Source organism: Stenella coeruleoalba, assembly GCF_951394435.1.
Source record: "Stenella coeruleoalba genome assembly, chromosome: 2".
NCBI classification, from domain to species: domain Eukaryota; kingdom Metazoa; phylum Chordata; class Mammalia; order Artiodactyla; family Delphinidae; genus Stenella; species Stenella coeruleoalba.
In genome coordinates, this window is record NC_137147.1 from 172,655,622 (window position 1) to 172,681,883 (window position 26,262).

The 26,262-nt window shown below is 43.7% G+C and overlaps 1 protein-coding gene across 1 annotated transcript in view; it reads left to right on the forward strand.

Annotated features, from left to right (window-relative positions):
* The window catches only part of GAD2 (glutamate decarboxylase 2), a gene marked incomplete at both ends in the record, with an annotated part of 65,623 nt that extends 52,251 nt beyond the window's left edge, over positions 1–13,372 (forward strand). The window contains 4 exons of the mRNA XM_079913080.1: positions 723–872; positions 7,180–7,287; positions 7,602–7,691; positions 13,199–13,372. Of these exons, the coding sequence (XP_079769206.1) occupies positions 723–872; positions 7,180–7,287; positions 7,602–7,691; positions 13,199–13,372 (522 nt within the window). The remainder of the gene's footprint in view (positions 1–722; positions 873–7,179; positions 7,288–7,601; positions 7,692–13,198) is intronic.
* Between the last annotated feature and the right edge of the window lie 12,890 nt (positions 13,373–26,262).

Consider the following 26,262-nt stretch of genomic DNA (forward strand, 5'->3'; position numbering starts at 1 on the left):
TTTTAGCTTATAAAAACGATAGCAATGAACTGTCTTAAAAACTATGATATCCATAAAGAACTCAAACCCTTATAGCTAAATGATAAAGTACTTGAACTAAATATGAACGAAACAGTAGAAGAATCACACCAATAATATTTTACAAAACCCAAGAGTTTCCAAAATAGTTTGCTTACAACAAAACCAGAACATCAGGATATTCTCCCAATGAACATTATACTCTGATTGATTTTTTAAAAATAAATGCCTTCTCACTGAAATTCGCCTGACCTGGATTTACATCCCAACTGTTCCATTTCTAGGTGTAATTTACAGAGCAGCTTACATAAAGTTTTTGAGATTCAGTCTCATCTGTAAGATGGGAATTATTAATAACCAGCCACAATAAAGGGTATTGTAAATCTTAAGGAAAATAATCAACAAAATTTAAAAAAGATAAATGCCTTCTCTTAAAAAGGAGAGTAAAAGTACATATATGCCCTGTTGTTAACCTCTGGTGACAGCTGACCCTTAGCCATTTATCCTATAGACTTGACCTATCACTACAGCCCATCCTGTCGAGATATTGGCCTCATTTTTTTTTCTCATTTGAGTCTTTCTCCAGGATATTCAGTGCCTCTTTCTTTTATGTTTTTTTAATTAATAATTTCCATCACAATGTAAATCTAATAGAATACCTAATAAAGTCAGTAGAGTTTCCTAAGTTTTCTCTTCTCTTCTAGGGATTGATGCAGAGTTGCAACCAGATGCAGGCCTCCTACCTCTTTCAGCAAGATAAACACTACGACCTGTCCTACGACACTGGAGATAAGGCCTTACAGTGTGGACGTCACGTTGATGTTTTTAAACTCTGGCTAATGTGGAGAGCAAAGGTGAGCACGCTGGGATCGGCTGAATGTCGACTAAAAACAGACACTATATCTGGTGACCCTTATGATGACATGTTAAAAATTGATTTGCAAATTGAAAATTATTTACCCAAGATTAAGTGTCTTGAATCCTAGCTCTAGTTATCTACACGGACAAGAATATAAGAAAACCCGTTGAGCGTTTTCTTTCTTTTAAACCTAATTGCTTCTGATGCTCGCTCACCTAGAACACCAGTACACGTTGCGTTATACGGCAGACCCTCTGGATCCCTAAGAAGTGCTTCATTGTTGTTCTTCTCCCAGCTCTTGTTTTTTACCCAGTGATTGATCCGTTGGGCAGGTTAAATGCAGCCTTTTTGTTTGGAGAATAAAAAGGAAAAAGAAAAAACCCAGCACGATAGTTTATTTTTGACATTTCACAGGGTAACCTCTAGTTATAAAGCTTTTTTCAAAAACTCTGGAACTACCTAGCGACCTCTTTTGGTTCAGTTTCTCTGTTTACCTCAGAATTTAACGGTAGATGATCACCCCTCTTTCAGAAATGGAACTCTGTAACTAATGGTGTGCGCCACTGGCTGGACCTAATTATAGCTTTCAAAGAGCATATGTGTGCAGTTAAATGTAAGCAGGCTGGAAGGGTCAAAGATCCTATTTTTCATTTTGGCCAGATTCCTAACTTACATGTCACAAATCAGTGACCTTCCACCTGGTTTCATTAATCTCCCATGGGAGGCAACGGCCAAAGCCAGCGGGGACACTGGAAAAACCCAACTGCTAGAAAAATCCAACTGCTAACATAGTACGTGAGAGAAACCTGACAAAGGGAGAGATGAGAGGGAAGCTGGCATGCCCTGAGGTCCTGTGTGTTTGGGAAATGGTCCACAAATTTGGCTCTCAGCTTTCTAAGTAGCCTACACAAAGAGGTAACAGGTTCAGCACCATAGGAACAAGCAAATAACTTGGTCTGCTGCATGAGACCACCGAATGGGTCCTTCCTCAGGTCTGTGTAAAGAGGTATGGCCCACGTCCACAGCACCCAGTCCATATGCCGGTGTTTATAAAAGTGTTCAAAGCAAACTGAATCGACTCAAACAGTTCAGAGAGGCGGGTGGCTAACAAGAAAAAGAGGGGGCTTGGGAGTGAAACAATGCAGTCAGCAACTGTCTTATGGAATCTTCTTTAAACCCATCCTGGAAAAGGGCAGTTTAACTAGAAAGACTGTCTTAAAAACTATGATATGGACACACGCCTTTTGCTCAATGCACAAATAACTCTTAGATGGTTTCCGAGGATGGCTAGACTACATGGTCTTCAAACAAGCCTCCATGATGGTATTTGCCCCGGCTGAGTTTTCTCTAAGTATTGCTAAGGATCAGACAGCTACCTGGAGTGAGGCCCAAGGTGAGTTACTGCCCCACAAAGGTGGGTGATGAGTGAGGTCAAATCCCTTGAGCTGGGCAGGGGACCCCTTCCCTTTCCTCTTTTGAAAGTTGAGAGCCTGACAAGGATAGGTATCTGGTCCCCACCGCCCAAGGCAAGACTCATGCGGTAAGCAATAACACTTTCATTTGGCAAAAATAAATCAATCGAGAACGTAGATTATTGGTGTACTCTCAGGCTGGTTTTTTTTGTTTGTTTGTTTTTTGTTTTTTTTGCGGTACACGGGCCTCTCACTGCTGTGGCCTCTGCCGTCGTGGAGCACAGGCTCCGGACGCACAGGCTCAGCGGCCATGGCTCACAGGCCCAGCCGCTCCGCGGCATGTGGGATCTTCCCGGACCGGGGCACGAACCCGTGTCCCCTGCATCAGCAGGCGGACTCCCAACCACTGTGCCACCAGGGAAGCCCTCTCAGGCGGTTTTAAAACGAGCCGGTTTTTCATTTCATTGATTTGTGGGAATTGTAAAATGACAAAGGTAGACATCAGCTAGTACGTTGAAGCGAGCTTGGTCTCTAAACATTGTCCAGTATCACTCTTTTTGTCTCTTGTTCCCCTGGTGTTTTTATTAAAATGATGATCATTAGCTATATTTATACAAAAATGTTTCTGACACTGTTCATCGGTTCCTGCTGCTGCTTTTCCATCGGAAACCTCCCTGCCAGTGTGGTGCAGCCGGCTGGTTCTCAGAGAAATCACTCGGAGGACGTCAGGTGTGAATTAAACAGCAGGACCAAATGAAGCTTGAAATAAAGGCAAAGGATCCAGTTTCTAAGGGGCTGAAATACAGGCACCAGAAGAGGGGGTAACGAGAGAGAGAGAAAGAGAAAAATCACAGTGGCTACGTAACTTATGGACACATTTTTTTTTTTTGCATCGAAAAATAGTTTAATATTATACATTATCATCATCCAGAATTTAAAATATTTTAAAGTAATTATTTCATGTACATCGTGTTTGTGTAAAGGAATAATTCATTTTCTAACATTCATATATAAGGTGTGAACAAAAATGAAGACACACTGATAACTTGGTAATTAATGAAAGTCAACACATTATTTATGCTTAAAATGCAGAAATAGATGACAGTGAAGAATTACAAGTGAGAATTTGAGTTACTTAGAAGACGTGGACACATATTTTTTTAATTCCTTACGCAAACCCTTAAGTGTCTAGACAGCTAAACGGGAAAAACGTTCATTGTCTTTCAACTTAAAGCTGCCTTTTTAAAAAATGAAGTGATAATAATTATTAAAGTAATAAGCTCAGCCCTACAGTCCACATCAAGGGTGAGGATAATTACAATCCAACACCCCTAACCCTGTAATGCCAGACAGGGCAGGAGAAGTACCCACTCCTAAGGAGAGCCGTAAGAGAGTTGGCCATGTCATTCTATTTTGCATCTACCAAAGCAGTACAGTAAGTCCTCTACATACGAACCTTCAAGGTGCAAACTTTCAAAGATGCGAACGTGCCTTCACATGTCCAATCACGTAAGTTAGTTCACGTGTCTGGTGTACCTTGTCACGTGCGTGAATCCTCTACAAGTGGTTGTGCTTTTGTGTACTTTACTGTACAGTACTATTTTCTGTGTTTGTTTCTTATGTATTATTTGTTAAAAGTATTATAAACCTTTTACAGTACAGTACTATATAGCCGATTGAGTTAGTTGGGTACCCAGGCTAACCTTGTTGGACTTATGGACAGATTGGACTTATGAATGCACTCTCGGAACAGAACGTGTTCGTTTCTAGGGGACTTGCTGTAATGAGGAGGAATGCGGCATTAATCAGCAAACCCTCTGTTATCAGATACACCTGGAGAATACAATGTTCCAGTGAATCCGCATTTTCTCCTTAGTAAGATAAACCACAGGAAAAATATTGACCTAAGTATAAATTACAGTTCTTTCACCGGTTGATAGAAAACGGAGCTAAATGCACCGAAGACGGCCGTCATGTTAAATCCAAGACAACTTGACTGGAGCAGGTTAATGCAAAAAAGAAAATATTGAGCCTCCTGATGTGGGATGCTAGTAGGTGTTCTGGATGATTTGTAAGCCTTGCACTGGCAAAGACACTGTGTCTGCCCTCAACTCTGTTCTTATTGGGTAGACCGTTTATTTTGTCTGAATTTTATTAGAGAATCCTAGGACTTTAACCTCAGTGGTTAAAACTCATGGGTAGACATAAAAAAAACCCCAAAAAATCTTAAAAGGAGTCGCCTTTTTTAGGCCTGCAGTGATGGCTTAATATGTAACTATTGAGTTTTTTCCGTAAATCTTCGTGTTTGTATATGATTATGCAAATTGTCAGATTTCCTTATAGTTTTCTATGATTGGCCTCTGTAATTAAAATGTAGATAACAGAGGGGTTGGCAAATGGCTGAGGGAAAAAAAATAACAGGAGAAAACTATTAAGGGGAATGCCTGGCACTCTTTGCTGAGTGACTGAACGTTCCCTTTCTCTCTAAGATATTAATTTATTTTAATAAGCAGATACTGAGCATCTGTTACTGTGCCTGGCGCTGAATGGGCCCGGGGGCTGCAGTTCTCCGGGCAGGAAAGAGAAGCGCTCCAATGACCATCACAAAGGACAGAACACAACTGGTTATAAAGGAAACACAGACACACCTTGAAGAGTTAAAGAAGGGAGAATTCAGTCCTAGGTTGGAAGCCAAGAACGATTTATCAAGAGGTGATCTTTGAGATGGGTCGTGAACAGGATGGTAGAATAACTAGGATTTTGACCAGCAGAGCTGGGAAAAGGACATCCCAGGAGGAAGGTCAGGCAGGGGCTAAAGGGCGTATTTTGAGCTAGCAGGGAGTCTCAGTTGACTGAAGGAAAATTAGGGTGCTGCCATCCAGATGAGAAGTGAGAGGGCCTGAGTGGGCGCCTCTAAACCCATCCTGGGTGTGTGGGGGTGAGGGATAAGACAAGACATCTTTCTCCCGAAGCTCCTTCAGTGTAGCCTGATGCTGGGATCCAGCCTTCCACCCACAAGTGCTCCTCTGAAGCTTCAGCTTCCGTCACAGCGACTCAGGTCACGGCGATGTGATGCCTGATAAGGTTTTATATGTGTCTTTGTCATTTTCATAAGAAGAGCTGTGTGGTATATAATGATTCAACAAGCATTTGATAAACGAATGAATTTTGGAGAATCTCCTAAAAACCTGCAAAACCTTGAAAATAAAATATAGATCTTTTTCCCATAAATACCCCATTTGAAAGGAGGAGCCCCAGGCTTCAAAGGGCACGTCGGAGCTCCTGCGTCGCTCCCCCTGTACCTCTTTAGCCTTCGTCTGAGGGGGCAGTCAGAGTACTGCTGAGCGTCCAGAGTGAAGTCCCAGACTAGCAAAGGCTGGAGGGCTCCCATCCCGTCCGTGGTAACCCTTTGCAGTACAATCACACTCATTTTCAGAGCGTTCATTTCACCTTGCTACGTCTCTGTGTGGGAAATCAGACAGGCACCGTCATTCCCATGTGACCAGAGAGGTTAGCTAAGGCCATATGGTTGGACAAGGTCAGAGTCATACTGGTCCTGGACATAAACTGGATCAGGTCCATGCGAGATGAAATCCAGCTCTAGGCTGGTCCAAAGGATCCAGTTTGGAGAACAATAAACTCCCCTCCCTCTTACCTAAGGTCCATCCCAAGTGGACCCAAACTGCCAGGTCGGCCCAAACCAATCCTAAATCCTTGGCACGCACAGACTCATGGAGCGCAGGGGTGCTGGCCTGAACGGTCAGGCACCAGCTGGGTCCTTGGAGTCAACAGGAACCAGTCAGCAAGGGTGGCGGTCTCCAAAGACATGAATTTCTGAACGCATCAGACCTCTTTAATGCAGCTTGTTCTTAAACACGTTTCAGAGGTTACAAGTCACTGGCTCTGCCAGACCCCCCTTTGGCTGGGACGATGGGACTGTGTTAACAGGAAAGTGGGCCCATCTTATCTGTATTACAATTGCTTCCTCTAGACGCCAGCTTGGATTAGTCACTGGTAGGCCTGTTCTAAGTTCCTGGGATGAGCATTAGCTGTTTCTCTAAGCTTCCCCTGAGCACTCCACAAATACCAAAGGAGTTAGGCGTAAAGCCATGTTGAAAAGTAATCCCCTAGTGTGTCCTGTTGTCACTTAAATAGTTCCAGTCCAAGGCTGTTGTGTTGTTTTTCCCAAGTCCAGATCCTGGGCTTCCAAGAGCTGGAAACTAAAAGACCTCTGTGATAATGTTCACCCATTACAGACAGATGGGCCATTTATCCCCAAAGGAGAAATCTAACAAGCTTTGCAGAATGACGGGCTAACAAAGGTCTGTGTGCCCCTCAAGAGACTGTCATCCGTTCGTCCAACAGATACTCATTGAGCACCTACCCTATTCGTTCTATAATGGGGGGTACACTGGTGAACAGAAGTGGGGTCTGGAAATGACAAATTTACCTGATGGGCAGGGACTAAGCAGGCATCCTGGCGGTGGGATGTGTCTCTGACGACGCTTCTTATCCACAAGAAAAGGATAGCCAGCCCTCCGGTCATTAATGACTTCCATAATTACTCCTCTGAGCGGCAGAGGCAAATTTTCCCCTCGAGTAATCAAAATAATTGCCTGGGGAATGGAGGCTCAGAAAGAAAGGGATTGTGCCACGGAGAGCGGTGATGGCGAAAGGGAACAAAAGCACCTGACGGGGAGAGCATTAGAGGAGAGATAATTGCCAGGAAAGCCTCTAGTAACACAGTCTTACGTCAGGAAAGTGCTGGCGCAGAGCTGAGACCGAAGGGGCAGAAAGGCCACCAGTGTCCAGAGAGATTCGTCCCCGCATCTCACCTGAGAGCTCACCCACCTTTCTCAGCCTGCTAAGCCTTCTTCTTCTCTCACTTAGGGGACCACTGGGTTTGAAGCACATATTGATAAGTGTTTGGAGCTGGCGGAGTATTTATACAATATCATCAAAAACCGAGAAGGTTATGAAATGGTGTTTGATGGAAAGGTATGTATTCTGATTTCTACAATCCTCCAAAGTTTAGCCCATTCCAATTCTTATCACTAGTATTTTTTGATGTTAAAAATGTACTGTCCACGTAAGTGGGACCATTACAAAGGAGAAGCAGGGGTGAGAGGGTAAAAATCAAACCCACAAAAAATAACTCTGTATAATGGTGTGGAAATCAGGCACTCCAAAGGTGATTACAAATGTGAAAAGCAGGATTGTATCCGGAAGCTGCAGAATAGATTTGAAATGTCCTTGGAATTTTCAAACTTGCCAGTTTGGGCTGAGCGTGAATCTTACTTTCCTTTTCGTAGCCTCAGCACACAAACGTCTGCTTCTGGTATGTACCTCCGAGTTTGCGTGTTCTAGACAACAATGAAGAGAGAATGAGCCGCCTCTCTAAGGTAAGGACGCGAGCTCCTCTGATCTGTACCTCGGTGTATGTAATAGACCTTTAACATGCATGTCATCCTTATGACAGATGTGCACGTCTTTAGGAGAAATCATCCTCAGCCTTAGTCAATTCAGTAATTCAGAATTAGAAATGAAAACATTAGAACACATAAAATATTAAGGTTAACTTTTGTTCGCTTGTGTCAATAGTTTTTCAGAGTTTCAGAAAAGTTTCTTACTAAGTGCGAAACCCTTAAAACACAATGTCCAGGGACCAGTAAAATCTACACACACACACACGCACACACACGCACACACACACACACGCACACACAATCCCAGAGGGAAAAGCGCTAAGGTGAAATAAATCATCTGCACTGTCCAATATGGTAGAATAGCTACATGTAGTTATTTAAATCTAAATCAATTAAAATTAAATTCAACTCAAAATTCACTTCTCAGTCACATTAGACACATTTTAACTTGTGACTCGAGACTAATATATCAGATTGTGCAGACAGAAAACATCTGTGTGGTTACATAAAGCTCTCTTGGTCAGTACTGACATAGACCCAAAATGGGAGGAAATGTGGAGTCTTCTGGGCCACAAGAGAAGTTAAATTCTGGACCTAACAAGGCAATGGAATTACTCTTTGTGGCCTCTTGCCCACTACAGGGCTCAGCATACAATAGGCACTGAGAAATATTTGTTGAACTAATGTGCCATTTACATATTCCAGAATAGGGAAGGGAAACACACTTAGGAAACCTACTAGTGGATCACAGACGTCTTCCCAGTGCACACTTTGGCTTGAAGACAGACATATAGGTAACAAATGGTTATCACTAAAACGAGCCCAGCCACAGCTTCCTGAGGGAGGGAAAGACGAGAATCTGGTTGGTGCATTTTCTGCTCCAGTCAGGACTGTGAGTGTGCAGATGGCCCACTGCCACTGAGGCAAAGTGGACACAGAAGGCCAGGGGCACCATGGGGACAGGACCACCATGGGGACAGGACCACATACAAATGCATTAGACCAAGGCAGGAGGCAAGGAGATGTCCTGCAGGTGTTCATCAGACAAGAGTCCCAGGCGGCATACAGTAAGTCCCCTACACACGAACCTTCAAGTTGTGAACTTTCAAAGATGTGAACGTGCATTCCATCGTCAGGTGTAAGTGAAATTGCAGCTTGCCCTCCGTCTCCTATTGCTAACGATCCTTCAGCTCTACCATCTCCCACCTCCTCTCCCTCCTCCAGTCAGTAACTCTTCTTGCCTGTTCACTCAGTGCCAGCCCCTGGATGCCAGCTCTTGTACGGTACTACTATACTTTTCAAGGTACTGTACTGTAAGATTAAACATGTTTTCTTTATTTTTTGTGTTTGTTTTTTATGTATTATTTGTATGAAAATTGTTATAAACCTATTACAGTACAGTACTATATAGCTGATTGTGTTAGTTGGGTACCTAGGCTAACCTTGCTGGACTTACGAACAAATTGGACTTACAAATGTGGTCTCGGAATGGCACTCGTTCGTATGTAGGGGACTTACTGTGTTGGTCACCTCTTGTATTTCTGGTTCTTTTTCTTCTTCATCATCTTCTTGAATTTTAATTTTTATTATATTTGATCATTATCTGCATCTCTTCTATCAGATTTTATAGTCCTATATTGACTGATGGCCTTTCAGAAGGTCAACAGTAGATTTAAAAGTACATTGGTAAGGAGAGACAAGATAGGGGTAGGGAAGTAAAGAAGTACTAACTACTATGTATAAAATAATAAGCTACAAGGATATATTGTACAGCACAGGGAATAGAGCCGATATTTTATAATAACTATAAATGGAGTATAACCTTTAAAAATTGTGAATCACTGAAACATATTATAAATCAACTATACCTCAATAAAAAATACTAATAAACAATAATAAAAGTTTATAGAAAGTATTACAAAAAGTACATTAGTAGGGCTTCCCTGGTGGTGCAGTGGATGAGAGTCCGCCTGCCGATGCAGGGGACACGGGTTCGTGCCCCGGTCCGGGAAGATCCCACATGCCGCGGAGTGGCTGGGCCCGTGAGCCATGGCCACTGAGCCTGCGCGTCCGGAGCCTGTGCTCTGCAGCGGGAGAGGCCACAACAGTGAGAGGCCCACGTACGGCAAAAAAAAAAAAAAAAAAAAAAAAAAGTACATTGTAAAGAAGTAGATAGGCCTCATATATAAAGTGACTTTTTTAAAGCCTATGTTATTAAATGTAATGGGAAATTTAATTGGTGAGACTTTAATGTTTTCAAATATCTTATTTATGGTTATTCTGCTTTTTGATTTTTCAAAATTTCTCTCAGCCTTCCACGATGTAAAAACAAAAAGGTTTTGTAACACATAGTGAGAAATACATTTCTGTGATATCTTTGTGAGATTATTTCATGATGCTTTAATCTGAGCCCTCTTTGGAGGAAACAAATGTGGATTTAAATTATGGAAGAGTACCCTGGTTATTATTTTCTAAAGGATTGAAAAAGCTAATGGCACAAAGGATACAATGGTACCCTAAAACTCTTAAGGCATCCCCCAAAGAGCTCTTGTTGATTGAGCCTTCAGTGAATTCTTCAACACACAGCCCCCTTTTTCCTAACTGACTTCCTTTATTCAGCAAAACCAAGAATGTGACCCCCAAAAAAGAGTCTAGAAAAAAATTAAAATGCTACATACTCGTCAGAAAAGTCAGATTCTTATTTTCCTTCTTAACTTGTAGTTAGTGATCGTGCAGTGAAGTAGATGTTCCGTGTTCCTGCTAATTTGAGTTCGGCAGCATTTTCTGGAAGCAACCAGAAGCCATATGTATTTAGATGGCTGTGATTTCTGCCAACCCAGCTAGCTTTAGGAACTGGGGGGGGCGGGGGGGTTCAATCTTACTTTCTGCCAAAACCTGTTTGGGATGATGGCTGTTACCGTCAGTCTTTTGACTTCTGATCTGCATTTATTTCAAAAATTGGTGTTGAATGTCCTTAATAATTAATCCCATTCCTGTGTATTCTTACTTGGATTGCCTATGAAAACGAAACCAGAATTTAATTCACTGAGTAAAGCATTATCACTGTTTTGTCAGTGCTAAAGAGCAAGCATGATTTATTGCACAAATAAAACTAAGGAACAGTTATGTGACCTTTTTCCTCAAATTCCTGCAGACACATGGATTTGGAATTCTTTTTCTAATCTGGGATTTCTCTTCCCAGGAACACACTGACTTGCCACGCCTCACAGCACAAAGTGATACATTTCATGTCCTTAGGCTACATTATTCTAGTAGATCCATTTTCAGAACTTAATCCCAGTCTTGAAATATTTAAATTCTTTTTTATATTTATTCCCCGGCATGAGCCTGACGCCCTGCATACATCGTTAATCCTTTGGGTGAAAGAGGATCAACCCAACAGGAGCATTCCTCCTTACATTACCTCCTTGTGGAGTAAGGAAGGAGCAGAAGGGGATGTAAGAATGTGTTCATCTAGAATCAGAAAATCTCAATGCTGGAATCATCATCCACATTCATTTTTAGGTGAGGAAAGTAGGTTCAGGATGTGAAGTGAAGGTGAAGTGAACGTGAAGGTCAGGTCTGGCTTTGGCTTTGGCTTTCATAACTAACAAATAATTGGGCCTGATGGGGAACCATGTTGATTTTTCACACTGAGTACTTTGAGGATTAAAACCTCATTGCAAACCAATGATTATCTAAGTGTTGATATTCAAAAGTCACATGTTTATAACACCATTCTATTTGAATCTATCCTTCATTTAAAATGAATACAACTGTGATAGAAGGCATAGTTCCCATATTGAACTGAGTTGCTGACTATGAATATCTAACATAAGTCTAAAGCTTCCCTCACATGTACATTCCTGGTTAGGTATTTGCAGCAACGAACCTAAAAGATCAATGTTATATTTACAGACTCCAGTGGTGAAATATGTGGACAGATCCTGCATACAGTTGGACATAATTTAAAATGTATGCCTCATCCTAGGAGCTCTTCCTCTTATGCCACTTTTTATAGTCAATAAGGACTCAGGGAGCCCTCCATGTGCGCATAGTGCTGTCCTGATAAAAGAAGTGAAGGACACTGTCCCTGCCTTCCAGGAGCTTATAGTTGAAGTACAAAGATGAAGTGTATTTTCTTATAACTGAGGGGATGCTAGGAAATTAGAATATAGACAGAATCTATGGATAAGGATCTTGTACTTACAACTTAGAGAAAATATGCTAATGGACTGCAGAAGTCAGGAAAGTCTTCCTAGTGGGTGTAGGACTGTGGTGGAGCCTTGGAATCTGCATAGGATACAAACTGGAAGTGAAAAGGAGTTCTAAGCAAATAGAACAAGTGTGACATGGTGAGACTGAGGATCAGTGTGAAGGGGTAAAAATATGTGTGGTACATCCCAGGGCTATTGAATAAGTAGGTCTTGTCAGAGCTGCAGATTCATTTGGGTGGGCACTGGATGAGTCCTCAGAGCTGGTGACAAAAGGCATTTGTGCTGAACTGGAGTTTGAACTTAAATTCATATACAATAGAGGACCAAGGGCTGTAACCATCCATCTGGCATAAATGTGGTAAAATCGTGTCTGTGATCTGATTCTGTAATGTTAAATCCTTGTGGGTGCAGCTTTTTGCCTCAGCTGATTCTTCATGATTATTAGGTAATATATTTCAAAACATTTTATAAACTGAGTTAATGCAAAAGGAGAATAAAAAGAAACTAGGAAGCTTTAGGGTCTCAAGAAGGAAAATAGCGTTAGGATCTCAAAAGTCTGCTTATTTTCACACATCACTTGATAGTGAGCCTTACATCTTGGTAAGATGAACCATGTGAAGTCTGTGAACCATGTATTACTTCCAATGAGGGGGAAAAAAACCCATCCCCCAAATGTTGTAGTGCCAAGTTCTTTAGTCTTGGAACCAACATCAGATTCTTCTTGGTCTCCCAAAACACTAAGTAGAAAGTCAAGATGTCAAGCTCCTAAGAAACAAAAAAACAAAAAAAACTAGGGCTTCCCTGGTGGCGCAGTGGTTGAGAGTCCGCCTGCCGATGCAGGGGACACGGGTTCGTGCCCCGGTCCGGGAAGATCCCACATGCCGCGGAGCGGCTGCGCCCGTGAGCCATGGCCGCTGAGCCTGTGCGTCCAGAGCCTGTGCTCTGCAGCGGGAGAGGCCACAGCAGTGGGAGGCCCGCGTACCGCAAAAAAAAAAAAAAAAAAAAAAAAAAAAAAAAAAGATGTCAAGCTCCTGATGATAGCCTACCACTGATTATTCCTTTTAGCACCTTCGAGATCTTGAAGGTGTTACACTGCTCCAGCCCTCTGATCCCAAGAAAAGTGAGAGGCAGTTCCTTCAAGGGATGACAAATATGGTTCTGACTGTTCAGTTAAAAACTAAAAGCGCTACTTGGTATTGGGTTCTTTCATGAAAGGAAGAGTCCCCGGGAGAAACAGTCACCGTCGTGGTCTGGTCTCTTCCGCAGGTGGCTCCAGTGATTAAAGCCAGAATGATGGAGTATGGGACCACAATGGTGAGCTACCAGCCCTTGGGAGACAAGGTCAATTTCTTCCGCGTGGTCATCTCAAACCCCGCAGCAACTCACCAAGACATTGACTTCCTGATTGAAGAAATAGAACGCCTTGGACAAGATTTATAATAACCTAGCTCACTAAGCTGTTTCAATTCTCTAGGTAGACAATTAAGTTGTCACACACTGTGTAAATGTACTTGTAGTTTGTTCCAAAGTAAATCTATTTCTGTATTGTGGTGTCAAAGTAGAGTACAGTTTAAAAATCAAAAACAAACATTGCTCCTTTTAAAAATCCTTTCTTAAGTTTAGAATACCTCTCTAATAATTAGTGACAAAAGGCTGTGTTCTAATCACTAAGGAAAAGCTTAAAATTGTTACAAATACTTCCCTTACTTTTAATATAGTGTGCAAATCAAACTTTATTTTCACTTCAGAGTAGTAGGGTTGAATAGTGCCAAATTGCCCCTGAATCATAAAAGGTTCTCTGGGGTGCAGTGAAAAGGATAAAGTAAATATAAAATGTATGCTGACAATAAAAAAACTCTTGCCTTTTTCATAGTATTAGAAAAAAAAATTCTAATTTACCTATAGCAACATTTCAAATATATTTAAATACATATAATTTTACAAAAGGAAAATATATATATTAAAAAGAAATCCTATTTTGTAACATATAGATTTTTATTTTATATGGGTTATACAAACTGCAGGGGCAGATATTAAAAACTCAGCCAGATTTTTTTTTTTCTCTTTCTTTTAACGGAGGCACAATAAAACACTTAGCAAAGTTATTTTGAAACATAGGCCCACAAAATTCTTAAAAGGTATGATGCCTTCTTTCTGTTCATTTTATGACTTATCACATCTCTAAAGTTAGTATTACAAAACAGACACAAAAGGATACTGCAAGTTCTTTAAAATGATTGGTTAGCTCGACAGTAAGACTTACTTCCCATTTAAGTTTTCCATCCATTGGACCTTAGTAGACCCGCTCAGTAGGCATGACAGCCGTGCTTCATCTTAGACTAAATTAGGGTCATCGTCTCTATTCTGCTTTCCAGTTCAGCCTGTTTAGAACAGAAGGTTGATGCTGGTTCTTGAGATATCTTCCCAAACAGTATTCTTTTATTAAGTCATTTGGATTCATTAGAGAAAATAAAAATAAAATCTAATCAGCCCGAGCAGAGGAATGAAACACACTCCAGATGTGGTGAGCCCAGAAAATTAAACTTGGCCTTAGATCTCTGTGTGAGAATAATGATGTCATCCTGAATGCCACAGTGTCCCTGCCCAGGAAGGAGTCGTTCCCCTCCCGGGTCATTGCTCTTTCCCATTCACTCCCCATTCCGACCCACAAAAGTCTCTCCTGCTAAGCTCCCCGTGACTGGCATTCCCAATAATTAATTTCTACTCCATTAGTGGTTATTTACCTCTCAGGAAATGAGCTCCTCACCTAGAATTTGGAGACAGCCTCTTAAGACCTTCTTTTATCATCTGTCTCCCATCAAGACCCAAAGTGACCAGACTATGTAGAGATCATATGCTCCTTAGAATTCAAAATAATATTTTAAAAGCATCCTTCTGCCCCTGCAAACCTGATGGAGAGACATGAGCTAACGAGAGCTCCCATAGATATTTATGGGGCACAGACTGTCAGAGTCAGAGAGGTAGTGGACCCATATGTGCAGACTGCGGACGCACATTTAGGAACATTCATCCTTTCTGTGTGCCCCAGTCAGAGCAGTGGTCAGGAAGATAGTAGGTGTATGAGGGAGGAAAGAGGACCCCATCCTTCGTCAAAGAGAAAAGGCCTCTAATATGACCACGGGATCCAACCACCTGAAAGCTTCCTGAGCTTGCCCCTACATTCTCTCTCCCAGGTTACATATGAGAACGTTGATATTTGAGATGAACATGGCTTTGGGCCCTCTCTGTGTAGGAAGCAAATGGATTCCCTATGACTATTAGAAGAAAAAGCTTTATCTGTGCCCCAGAATTTCATGAAGGAACAAGGCTCCTATTCTAGGCTGGGTCTAATGACCAAGCATTCCTTTCCTTTCTAGAAATTAGCTGTTGAGAATAAGCACACAACTGCCCACCTATTGTGAGCCTCAGGCCACAGACCTCATCTCAGAGGCAGAGACACTAATTATCAAACCCGCCATCCTGCTTGGAGGAGACGGTGAAGCCCAGTGCCCTGATCTGGACAGATCCCTCTCTACTCCAGGATGCTTCTATCTAGGGTTGTAGATTCTCTATCAGAAGCGGCTGCTTTTTCACTTGATGGTATGACAGAACTTAAAGGAGGAACATTTGTGCCTGTGCTTGAAGTTCCAGCAAAAGAGTTTTTACCCAGAGCTTGTTTCCCCGACCCCCTGCCCCTTCCAGGTTCGTCCCCAAGTTTGCTGGGAGCCTTCCTCAATCCTATGCAGTGAAAAGCTACCAGCCATAACCCAGGGAAGGAGGTAAATAAAAGCCTGATAAGTCCCGGTAGCTTAATAAATATTCTTTAAAGTAAGTTTGTAATCTACTCAAGACAAAGGGAGGGAGGAAAGAAGGAAGGAAGGACAGAAGGAAGGAAGGAAGGACGGAAGGAAGGGAGATTGTTTTGAACTTTAGCCAAATTCCCAGTGCCAGAGGCCTTTATGTGGGACCATATTCTTTACAAATATTAGAAGAGTTTGGCTTTAGGTTTATTCACAATTGACATGGCCGTTTTCATTCAGATAGCAACATTGTGTTTATTATTTTTAAATACTTGGAAAAAAAAGTGTGGTATGTCTCCATCGGAGACACATAAATGGTATTGACTTCCTGAACTGTCTCAAGGACGTGAGGAAAGAAAAGGAAATCAGTTGTGTGTGTAACTGTGTTGCCTTTATTATACTGCTAGTACTGTCTCGTCACCTCAGATGGGGTTGTGCACTTTAGATCTGAACTTACAGTGTTGCAAATCAACATGTTTTGCTGTAAAAGCTTGTGCAATATATTATTGATGTGTCTTTTCCCGTGTGGTAGCCGTACTGATTTTCTGAGAACCATGTTCGCATCTGTGCCCATAACCCTCTCACCCGCCCTCTCTCTGCTAAAAGTGTGCCCTGCACCTCAGCTCTCACAGGGAATACCCTCGGCTCCGCTCGCTGCTGAGAAATCTCCTTTGAGAACTGTGGGATTTCACAAAATGCAAGGAGGATGCTACTTCAGTGTCTCCGAGAACAGAGGAAACCAGTATGGAGGGTCACAAACAGCCTACGTTGCAGGCGCTGTCCCTGCTAAGATTGGGAGGAGGTGCTACTCCTCAGAATACGGACCAAGAAAGCACGGGTGTAAATATAGCAGCAGGACAAGGAACTCAGGAACCTAACAGCGGGTATCATCTTGCACGTGCCCTCCTGTCTTCAAATGCTAAGTGCAAATGCTGTGTATTGATTAGTTACCTGTGCCAAAGTCCTGTCCCCAGTCAGTGTTTCCAAAGGACATTGACATCTCCCCAGCATCGCTCCGTTAAGGACAGAAATCAATAAAAACTATAAACACATGGCAACCTGTTCTTCTTACCAAATATAAACTTGTGTATGATCAAAGTATTTTATGTGTTGTTTCTCTAAATCCAAATAAATGTGTAAACGTGGACGTATCTCAGGCTCTGGATGTGTATTTCTGGCTTTGCAGGCCGTGTGAGGGGCTCATTTCTAGGGAATTGCCTGTATCAAAGGCCCTTCACTTGTCACAGACTCAGAGCATCTCTGCTGGGAAAAAATCTCTTACTCCCACAGTCGCTTCTGCAGGATATTGCTTGACCACTCTGATTTCTCCTTCAGTCAGACCCAGTCTTTAACAAAAAATGTTTGTATTATGGGAAATTTCACGTACACACAGAAGTGGGAAAAATAAGTATAATAACCTCCCACGAAGGCTTCACCCAGCTTCAAAAGTCACTAATTCGGAGCCTGAATCTTGTTTCATCCATCCTTCCCCCCAGTCGTGTCCTCCCAACACCAAATAATTTTCATGTGAATCCGTAAAAGATAAAGAATCCTTTTTAACAAGTCCTCAATACAATGATCCCAACTAAAATGATAATAGTAATGCCATAATGATATCAAATATCTCATTGCCTGGATTCTCAGATCTAAAGCAAAACCCATGGACCATGGCCTGTGCCCCGGAAGCCCAATGAGGCCCCCATGAATTTCAGGACAGCTGGGACCTAACTGTACGCAACGCCAGTGCTCAATGCAACGCCGTATAACGTATGTGCGGGCTATGCGTGGGCTGTTGTGTATCTTCCATTGTGTCGAGGTTATTGCTGGACCTCTTTGGGTTGTGATTCTGGGAGGTATCACGTGTCTGGGGGCTTTCCTCCCGTGCTTTTAGAGGTTAAGAAATGCAGGCAGGTTAAAAGCTATAACGTCACGAGGATTTAACTGGTGGAATGTATCCTGATTTGCCTTATCAGGTCCAGGCTGCCCTATGGGCTTTAGATGCCCTTAAAGGTATTATTCTGGAGTGAAGAGATAGTATTGATACTTCAAGCAGACAAATGGAGGGGAGGGGGAGGGCATAAGAGATGAAGTTTCTGGAAATTTTCAATATTGCTTATAGGGGAACCGGTGGACACCAGCCAAATATAGAGGGAACACCTCGACATTTGTGTCTCGGTTTCCATTGTTCCCTCAGGCTGGGAAGAATCTCCCGAAACTCCTCGCATCTTCATGGACGTTGTTATAACAGTAATCTTCACAGATTCTTGTGCGGCTTAAATAAAATGTTAGCAGTTTGTGCGGTGCTTTGTACCCAATAGCGTGCAACAAATCTCGTTATCGTACTAACGCTGGTAATTGTACGTGAATTCTGTAAACCAGCTCTTGCTGTCTCCTTCGGTGCTCAGCGACCTCTGAATTCCCTACTTTCTCTTGGGCAGCAGTATTCGTACGTAACAGGTTGAGGCTGGAAACGTCCTCTCCTGCATTTTCCTCTGCTTGCCCAATGTTGATCATAAGCAGAGTCTGTTTCTTATGCTTCTGTGTCATCACCCTTCCTTCCTGGCCGCCCTCTAGCCACACACATGCCCTGACAAGACTCTCCGATCTCTGGTGCTCTCCTACAGGTGGAAGGCACTCCATCCATACCGTCACCGGCTCTGCCCCTGGTGTGGGACCTGTTCTCCGCCAAGCCCATTTCCTCAGCTGAGAAATGAGGTGGGACCACTTGATCGCCAAAGGAAAGATGTAGGTGGAAGGTGGTTTAAGATGACAGGTTTATAAACCTGGAAGGGTCCTTAGATGCATTCATTAATTCAGCTAACCTTTACTGACAGGCTACCATGTGCCAGATGTTTTCATATATTAATCCAGCGCCTTTATTTTATGAGTGGGACGAAGGAAGCTCAGAGAAGTATAGCCATTATCTAAAATCAAACTGAATTCATTGCACAAACAGCACTTATATATACATCATGTATCTAATATAAGACATATACACACCCACATACACACATATAACCACACAGATCAAAGTGTGTGCACACACACATACACACACACACACACATCCATTATAATTTAATGGACTTGGTGGTCCAACAATAAAATTCTAATTTATTTCAGTTATTGACACAAAACAAAAGCAAACACCAGCTCAATGTTCAAGTTTAAGGAGAACTGGAGGGGCCGAGTCCCTTCAACACCAATAGTGGTGCTACAAAAGTATCTTGTGAATACTTGGTTGGTTAACAGGCATACCTGCTGAATTCCACCATGAAATGGAGAGGCAAAGATTCGGAAAGGCCAGGGTGGGGAGGCTGGGAGGCCCTAGGGAGTAACTCTGTGCTCCTGTCACCACCTTTTCAGCTTGCCATTCATTCTGCAACCTGTTCTTCCAGCCCCCAAGGGATTGGTACACTAGGGATGTCCCAGGAAAATGTCAAACAGAAATTGCTCTAAAAGGACAAAATAACTACAAATGGACTATTTTCTGCCATAGAGAGAGCAGAGGATTGCATGTGAAAGCAAAGATGGGATAAAACTTTTGACGTGGGAGGCTGAGAGGGTGGATAGAGATAGACCAAAGGCCAAGGAAGTGAATATATCAGAATATATCGGGTCACCCCAGATCTGGCCTGCTCCTTCCTGAGGGTGCTATGGCCCTGTCTCACAGCTGGGCTCGCCTAGTCCACTCTCAGAAGCCCAATCCAAGGGAGCTGCTCCCATTTTCATTAGAAGAAAATACTATCCCTGAAAAGCCCTGACTCGGTTTCATCTTGCCCCCAAAGCCTCCCTCACGGGCCCCCAAGTAAATACACCGCGATTCTAAGGGTTTCATCTCTGTCGCCTGTCACTGGCATCCCTGTTGCCTTGAAACTGTTCTCCAGCCATTTCTCATCTGTGAATCTAGTCTTTCTGTTTCACTTTGAGGGCAAAGACAGGTCTTCTGATCACAGGCTTAGAGACCTGCAGAGACTCTGAAAGATCGTCCATTCAAAGTTTTGCAAACTCTGGCCCGAGGACCCAGGGAGATGGAAGATGTCTCTAGTTTGGAGCAGAATAAGAAGTTCACGATGAGGAAGGGGTTTTGTACAGCGGAAGCCAGTCTCTCATCTCAGATTATGCCCTTGACGCATTTCATTGTTGCTGTCATTCATCAATGCCCTATCATTTCTAAAATGATAGCAGTGATATCTTATTTGGCAAGAGGAAGACTTGGCAACTCTGCTAACTGCATTTTTCCTATAAACCACAAATCTGAGAACCACTAATGCCATGAAATCTTTCCAATTCTCCCCACCCCCAAACTCCATCTCATGACACTTAGCTTTTAATAAATGTTATTTAAATTGACTGGAAGATTTGTACGCTAGACTGAAAGCTTTGAAAGACTATGGCTAGTGATGTAGTCTACATGTTGTGAGAAGCTACTGATGCCCCAATAATATTTTCATTTTCAAAGCCACACGCATCCCAACGTCTCTTGGCATTAGACTCCTCGTACGTGGTTGCTTGCATTTTATTGCACTTCGCCCAGGGAACCCCTTAAAGATATTAGAGCCTAAGATCTTTCATGATGTTTCAAATAAACAAGAACCTTCAAAATTAGCCTTTGATAGATGGAGGAGAAGTTGTGACCCTGAAATATCAAAAGCATCTCTTCATTTCACTCTGTTGGCTTCAGAGGAGAGTTACAGGCTCTTTCACGATCTTGATGTTACCCAGGCTCCAGTGATTAGAATGGCAGTTCTTTTTGTACCTCACATAGTGTTTCCTGGTCCATGATTCAAGCAGATGTACAAATCTGACACCATTTGCCACCGCATGGAAACTGACAATTCTCAGCAACATATATCGAAATGTCCATTGAGGAAAAAAGCACCTGGCTTAACATCTGTCCTTGTTTATTTGAAGAAAACTCTGATTAGAAATGACTTAATAAACTCAGTTCTTTTCTTTATTCTTACCTTCCCAGTTAATTCTTAGAGGAAGTTTGCAGTAGGGGATAGGTAGGGAGATGAGTAGAAGGAGAGAGAAATGAAGCTGCTATTATCATCATTATTATTATTACTACTACTACGACTACTATTGTTATTATTTTAGGCTGTGCCGCACGGCATGTGGGATCTCAGTTCCCCAACCAGGGATTCAACCCACACCCCCTAAATTGGGAGCGTGGAGGGTCAACCACTGGACCACCAGGAAGTCCCTAAGCCGCTATTATTGTTTTAATCTCTTCATCCCAAAAGGACATCAGAGAGGGTTTTTTTTTTTCTTCTGGCCTTCCATGAGCTGCAGTTAACACATATCTACATCATGGGTATATGTGAGTATTTTAAGACTAAATGATGAAAGAGATTTGTTTTGACTGTAAAAACAATATTACCCCAATGTAGATGAGATTTTTGAAGATGTCCCCATTCCCATACCTCCCCTGATATTTTTTGCATCTGTAATAATAAAGAGATTCCAATTCCCATGCTAACCCAAGCAGCATTGAAATTACCTGCCCAGCGTTTACGATAGACCACCATAGGTGTTCACTGCAGAAGCAGAGGGGTCCCAGGAAAATTTCTTCCTGTCCTTGACATCTACTGAGACACTGAGTCTCATTAGCTTCCTTCCCAGAGACTGCCATGGCCAAATAAACACAAACTTGATTTCGCAGGTGTTACGAGTGCTTGTGAGTACTGTAATTTCAGGAAGGAGGTGGCCTAAAGGGCTGGGTTTGCGATGCCCAGGGAACCTAGGCTACTGCCAGCAGAGATGGGATCTGCGTGCTCACATTTTCATTCCTCCAGCAAGGCAGCTGCTGGAGACATTGCCTGGCCTCAGATGCCAGCGCTGCTACTGATTAGCTCTGTGACCCTGAGCAAATCACTTAACCTCTCTGAACCTCAGTTCCATCTGTAAAGTGAGGACAAGACTAGCACTTACCGCCTAGGATGATAGTGAAGATTCAGCTGAGGAGAGAACCTGTGCCTGGAACACAGTGAATGTTCAGTATGTGTTCGATATATTTTGATTCTGGCCTGCTGCCTGTAAGGACCAGGCTTCCTAGGCAAGCCCTTCATCCTACTTCACTCACCTAGAGAAGATCATCCTGAACGCAGTGCGGACGTGGCAGCACGTCTCCCTGTAGAAAGCCATTCTGTGATTCATCCCCGTGGACCGCAGCCTGGGGACTGAGGCGGCGTCGGCCACAGACTCAGCCTTCCCTTTTGCAGAGAAAAGAGACCCAGGAGGACTGGGCAGGGTAGCTGAGGAGAAAGGAAGAACAAGAGGAAGTAAGTTATCTCAGTGGGGATGAATCATCCAGTAGCTATTTGAACCCGTTTCCCCAGGGAGCATCCTTGCCTCAGACAGGCACCCAGCAGAGTTAGAGCCAATGACATGGGCATCAGCTTTGGCTTCACTGGAATGGCTAACATGCTCACATCCCCAAGCCCTCCCAGCTGCCATTTATACAAGGAGAATGAATCATTGGCCGCACACCACGAGAAGGAAGAGTGACTTGGTCTCCCCAGGCCACTAAAGACTTTCCAGTGCCTCAAAAAGCAAGTAGCAGGGCTTCCCTGGTGGCGCAGTGGTTGAGGGTCTGCCTATGGATGCAGGGGACGCGGGTTCGTGACCCGGTCCGGGAAGATCCCACATGCCGCGGAGCGGCTGGGCCCGTGAGCCATGGCCGCTGAGCCTGCACGTCCGGAGCCTGTGCTCCGCAACGGGAGAGGCCACAACAGTGAGAGGCCCGCGTACAGCAAAAAAAAAAAAAAAGAAAAGAAAAGAAAAAACCACTTCACACCCTTTAGGATGACAATAATTTTTTTTAAAACCCCAGAAAAGAACAAGTGTTGGCAAGGATGTGGAAACATTGTAACCCTTGTGCATCGCCAGTGGGGATGTAAATGGTTCAGCTGCTGTGGAAGATAGTATGGTGGTTCTTCAAAAAATTAAACATTGATTATGATATGATCCAGCAGTTCCACTTCTGGGTGTATACCCGAAAGAATCAAAAGCAGAGGCTCGAACAGATGCTTGTACATCAGCGTTCACAGCAACGTTATTCACAGTAGCCGGAAGAGGAAACCCCTCAAATGTCCATCAGTGGATGATGGATAAACAAAATGTGGTTTGTACCTACGACGGATCATTATTCAGCCTTGAAAAGGAAGGAAATGTTGACACATGCTGCAATGTGGAACATGATGCTCAGTGAAAGAAGCCAATCGCAAAAGGACAAATACGCTGTGATTCCACCCATGTAAGTACCCAGAGTAGTCACGGCCAGGAGGCGGAAAGTAGAAAGGTGGGTGCCAGGGGCTGGGGGAGGGGAACTGGGGAGTTGTAACAGGTACGGAATTTCAATTTGGGAAGATGAAAAAGTTCTACAAATAGAGATGGATGGTGGTGATTTCACAGCACGGCGACTGTTCTTAATGCCACAGAACTAGACACTGGAAATGGTTAAGTGGTAAATCTTACGTGTATTTTACCATAATGATGAAAACAATAGGTTTATCAACACTGCCTATAAATCTACAATTACCTCAAAAATAAAAAGTTTCATTTAGAAACAACTACAGATGGAAAAAGTCGGTTTCTTCCCTTCACACACTTTGTTCTCCTTGTTGGCTCGTTGGCGGTTTGTCGAATGCGTGTTGATGTCACAGTTGGTAGAGTGAGAAGTTAACCCGCGGCTCCTAGAACACGTTCCTGCCCCGGAGTCCTAAGGCCCGGCCTCATCCACACGTCCAGTTACGGGGTGTGCCTCTCAGCCCATTTTGCCTCAGACTCGTTGAGGCCTTTGACTTCTTAAAATAAGTGTGATCAGGCCGTCAGCGCCTGTTTAAAGCTGAGCTGGGGAGTGCGGTGAACAGCTGGGAGCTGGTTTGCGTGTGCTGGCAGGGGTGCAGCAGGAACAAGGCAGGGCACCGGGCGCCGGCGTGCTCGTGCCTTCCAGGTGTACCTCGAAAGGCTTCTAACGTACGCAGAGACTGACATCTGTCCGGCCAACTGAGAGCGGATTGTTCTGGGGGCCATCCTGCTGGCCTCCAAGGCGTGGGACGACCAGGCAGTAGTGGAATGTGGACCACTGCCAGATTCTGAAGGACATCACGGTGGAGGACATGTGAGTGTGGCCGGGGGCCTCTGCAGAGGAGACCCGACCCTTTGTGGACGTGCACAGCGTGGAGTGAGTGAATGTGACTGCACGTCTGTTGTGTGCTGGCTGAGAAAGGACACGGTTGCAGATAGGATTTGCAAAAACCCATATTTCTCATCCTGTGGGTCCCGAACAGGTACTGGTGACACCTTCTGGTTTGTGAAACTGGTCACTGAAACTGTATTCTAGGCGAACCTTCCTTTACGTTCCTGCTCTCTGTCTGCGGTGAGGTTCATCCCAGCTCTGTACACACTGCAAACCGATGACAGGCAGCAGATGGGCTAAAATGTTACCTGTTTCTGTTCCGTTTCAGAGAGAAGGTGAAATTTAACTGCTTTTGTCACATTTTGCAAGTTCACCTGCTTAAAATGAGCGTTCTGTCCCCGAGGTCCCCCTGTGCATCCTGGTCAGGCTGCGTGTTCTCCTCTCTCAGGGCACCATCCTAAGCTCACACTTAGCTGCATCCTGGGGGCTGGGTGTACAGGAGGCGGGGTCAGAGCCTCTCGGGAGAAATGAGCTGTTTTGGAAACACTTAATCAGGTTGAACTTCTTACAGTTCCTTACGGTTTACAGGCCTTTCTGACACGATTCTTGCTAATATTTTTCTGGTCTTGTTTGTCTGGCTTCCTTGAGGAAGCTCTGAGCTGGAGCAGGTTCCACTGTGTCCCGTCCACATCCAAGTCCCTGGACTCAGTGACCACTACGGGCTCCTGTTCAGCCTGGCCCCTGCTTCCTCTGGTTGCTGGTTCGCTGGGCACCCCATTTTTGTGCTGCCCTGGGAGCACTTGTTTGTGTTTTTGGGTCTGTTGCCAGAGCCTTTTCCTGCTGCAGACCTGTACGACTCCTTCCTGCATCTGTCATTCTTTATTATAAAAAGTAAGACAAATAGGAAGTTTTTGATAGTAAGAAAAATAAAATAAAAATATTAAAAAATTCTTGATTATATTTCAAGGTGAAAACAGTTGCTAAGATAATTGTCATCCAGACAGTAAGTAGGTTGCTTCCACCTTTCAGCTGCTGTGAGTAACACTGTCGTGAACATGAACACGGGTGTGCAGACACCTCCCTGAGGCCCTGCTCTCTGTTCTTTGGGGTCTGTGCCCAGAAGTGCGATTGCTGCTTGGTGGCTGGTCTTTAAAGTGAGCCCATTTTTCGAGAAAAGCCGACAGGCCATTAGGTGATGAAAACAACTCTCTTTACGCCATTTGCAAGTTGCTAAATGGCATCAGTTCAGTTGGGTTTCTTTACAACGTTGAGCTAAAATGTTTCTGAAATATTTTTTGTTTATTGACTTGAATTTATTTATTGTAGAGCTTTATTTATTATTTATTATAGAGCTTTATTTCTTCGTAATTATCCCCTTGAGGGCTGTAAATCCGTCAAGCCCGTTTTCTGCATCACTGTTAGTTTTCTGATGGTTTATCACATAACAAGCTGTCTGATGTCCTTGGAGGATGTACTGCTGCCATTTGAAAATTCAAATTTGGGGGATTATTTTTATTTTCTAAATCTTGCCTTAGTTTGAAAACACAGCAGCTCTAAAATCTTTATTCCCCCCAAACTTAAACAGAAACATTCAAGAAAACAAATATTCAGAAAGGCTGTTTTTTCCCTAAGGAACCCTGGGAAACCGTCACCTTGTTCAAAACCAGATTCCTCTTGACTTTAATCCTAGTTATACCCTCAACAAGAGACAGTGGTGTCTAGATACCATTTGAGGCAGACTAGTTCTCTTAACGTTTATACTAAACGCAAGGTTTTCTTCCTGCCATTGGAGAATGGGATCTGCAGTGGCGCCTCTTGGCCACAGGGCGGCAGTCGGTCCACAGGCAGCTCCCAGGTCGTCCAGGAGAGAGCGCTTCTGCCTTAGCGGTATTTTTGACACACCTTGTTAAAATCTAATCAGAGTTCCAGTATTTCACAGGATGACCTCTTAAGTCTCACGTAAAGGAGGCATAAATACAAGTCATTAAAAGTGTAAAGTTTAGCACAACACACACATTTGGGGCTTTACCTCTTTCTCGAAGCTGCATCGATTAAATGACTGGATGCGACGTCGTGGTCTCTCCCTCGAGGCGCTCAGGCCTTCGATAACGACTTGCTGAAGTTTCTCGCTTCTGATCTGCCTGGGAGCTTCCGTCGGGGAACCACCCACCCTGCTCACCTCCCAGCCTCCCTGCCGCCTCAGTGCTCCCGCCCCCGTTGTCATAGCAGCGCTAAACAGGCTGGGACGGCTGGATGGGGGCCCCTGACCGGAAGCAGATGGGCTGCCCCGCCCCCCCGCCAGAAGCATCCCGCCCCCACCTGGCTCCTCCCCGCCGGAGCTGGTCGCTTCCGGGGCTCAGTTCAGCTCTCACTTCCGGGAAGCC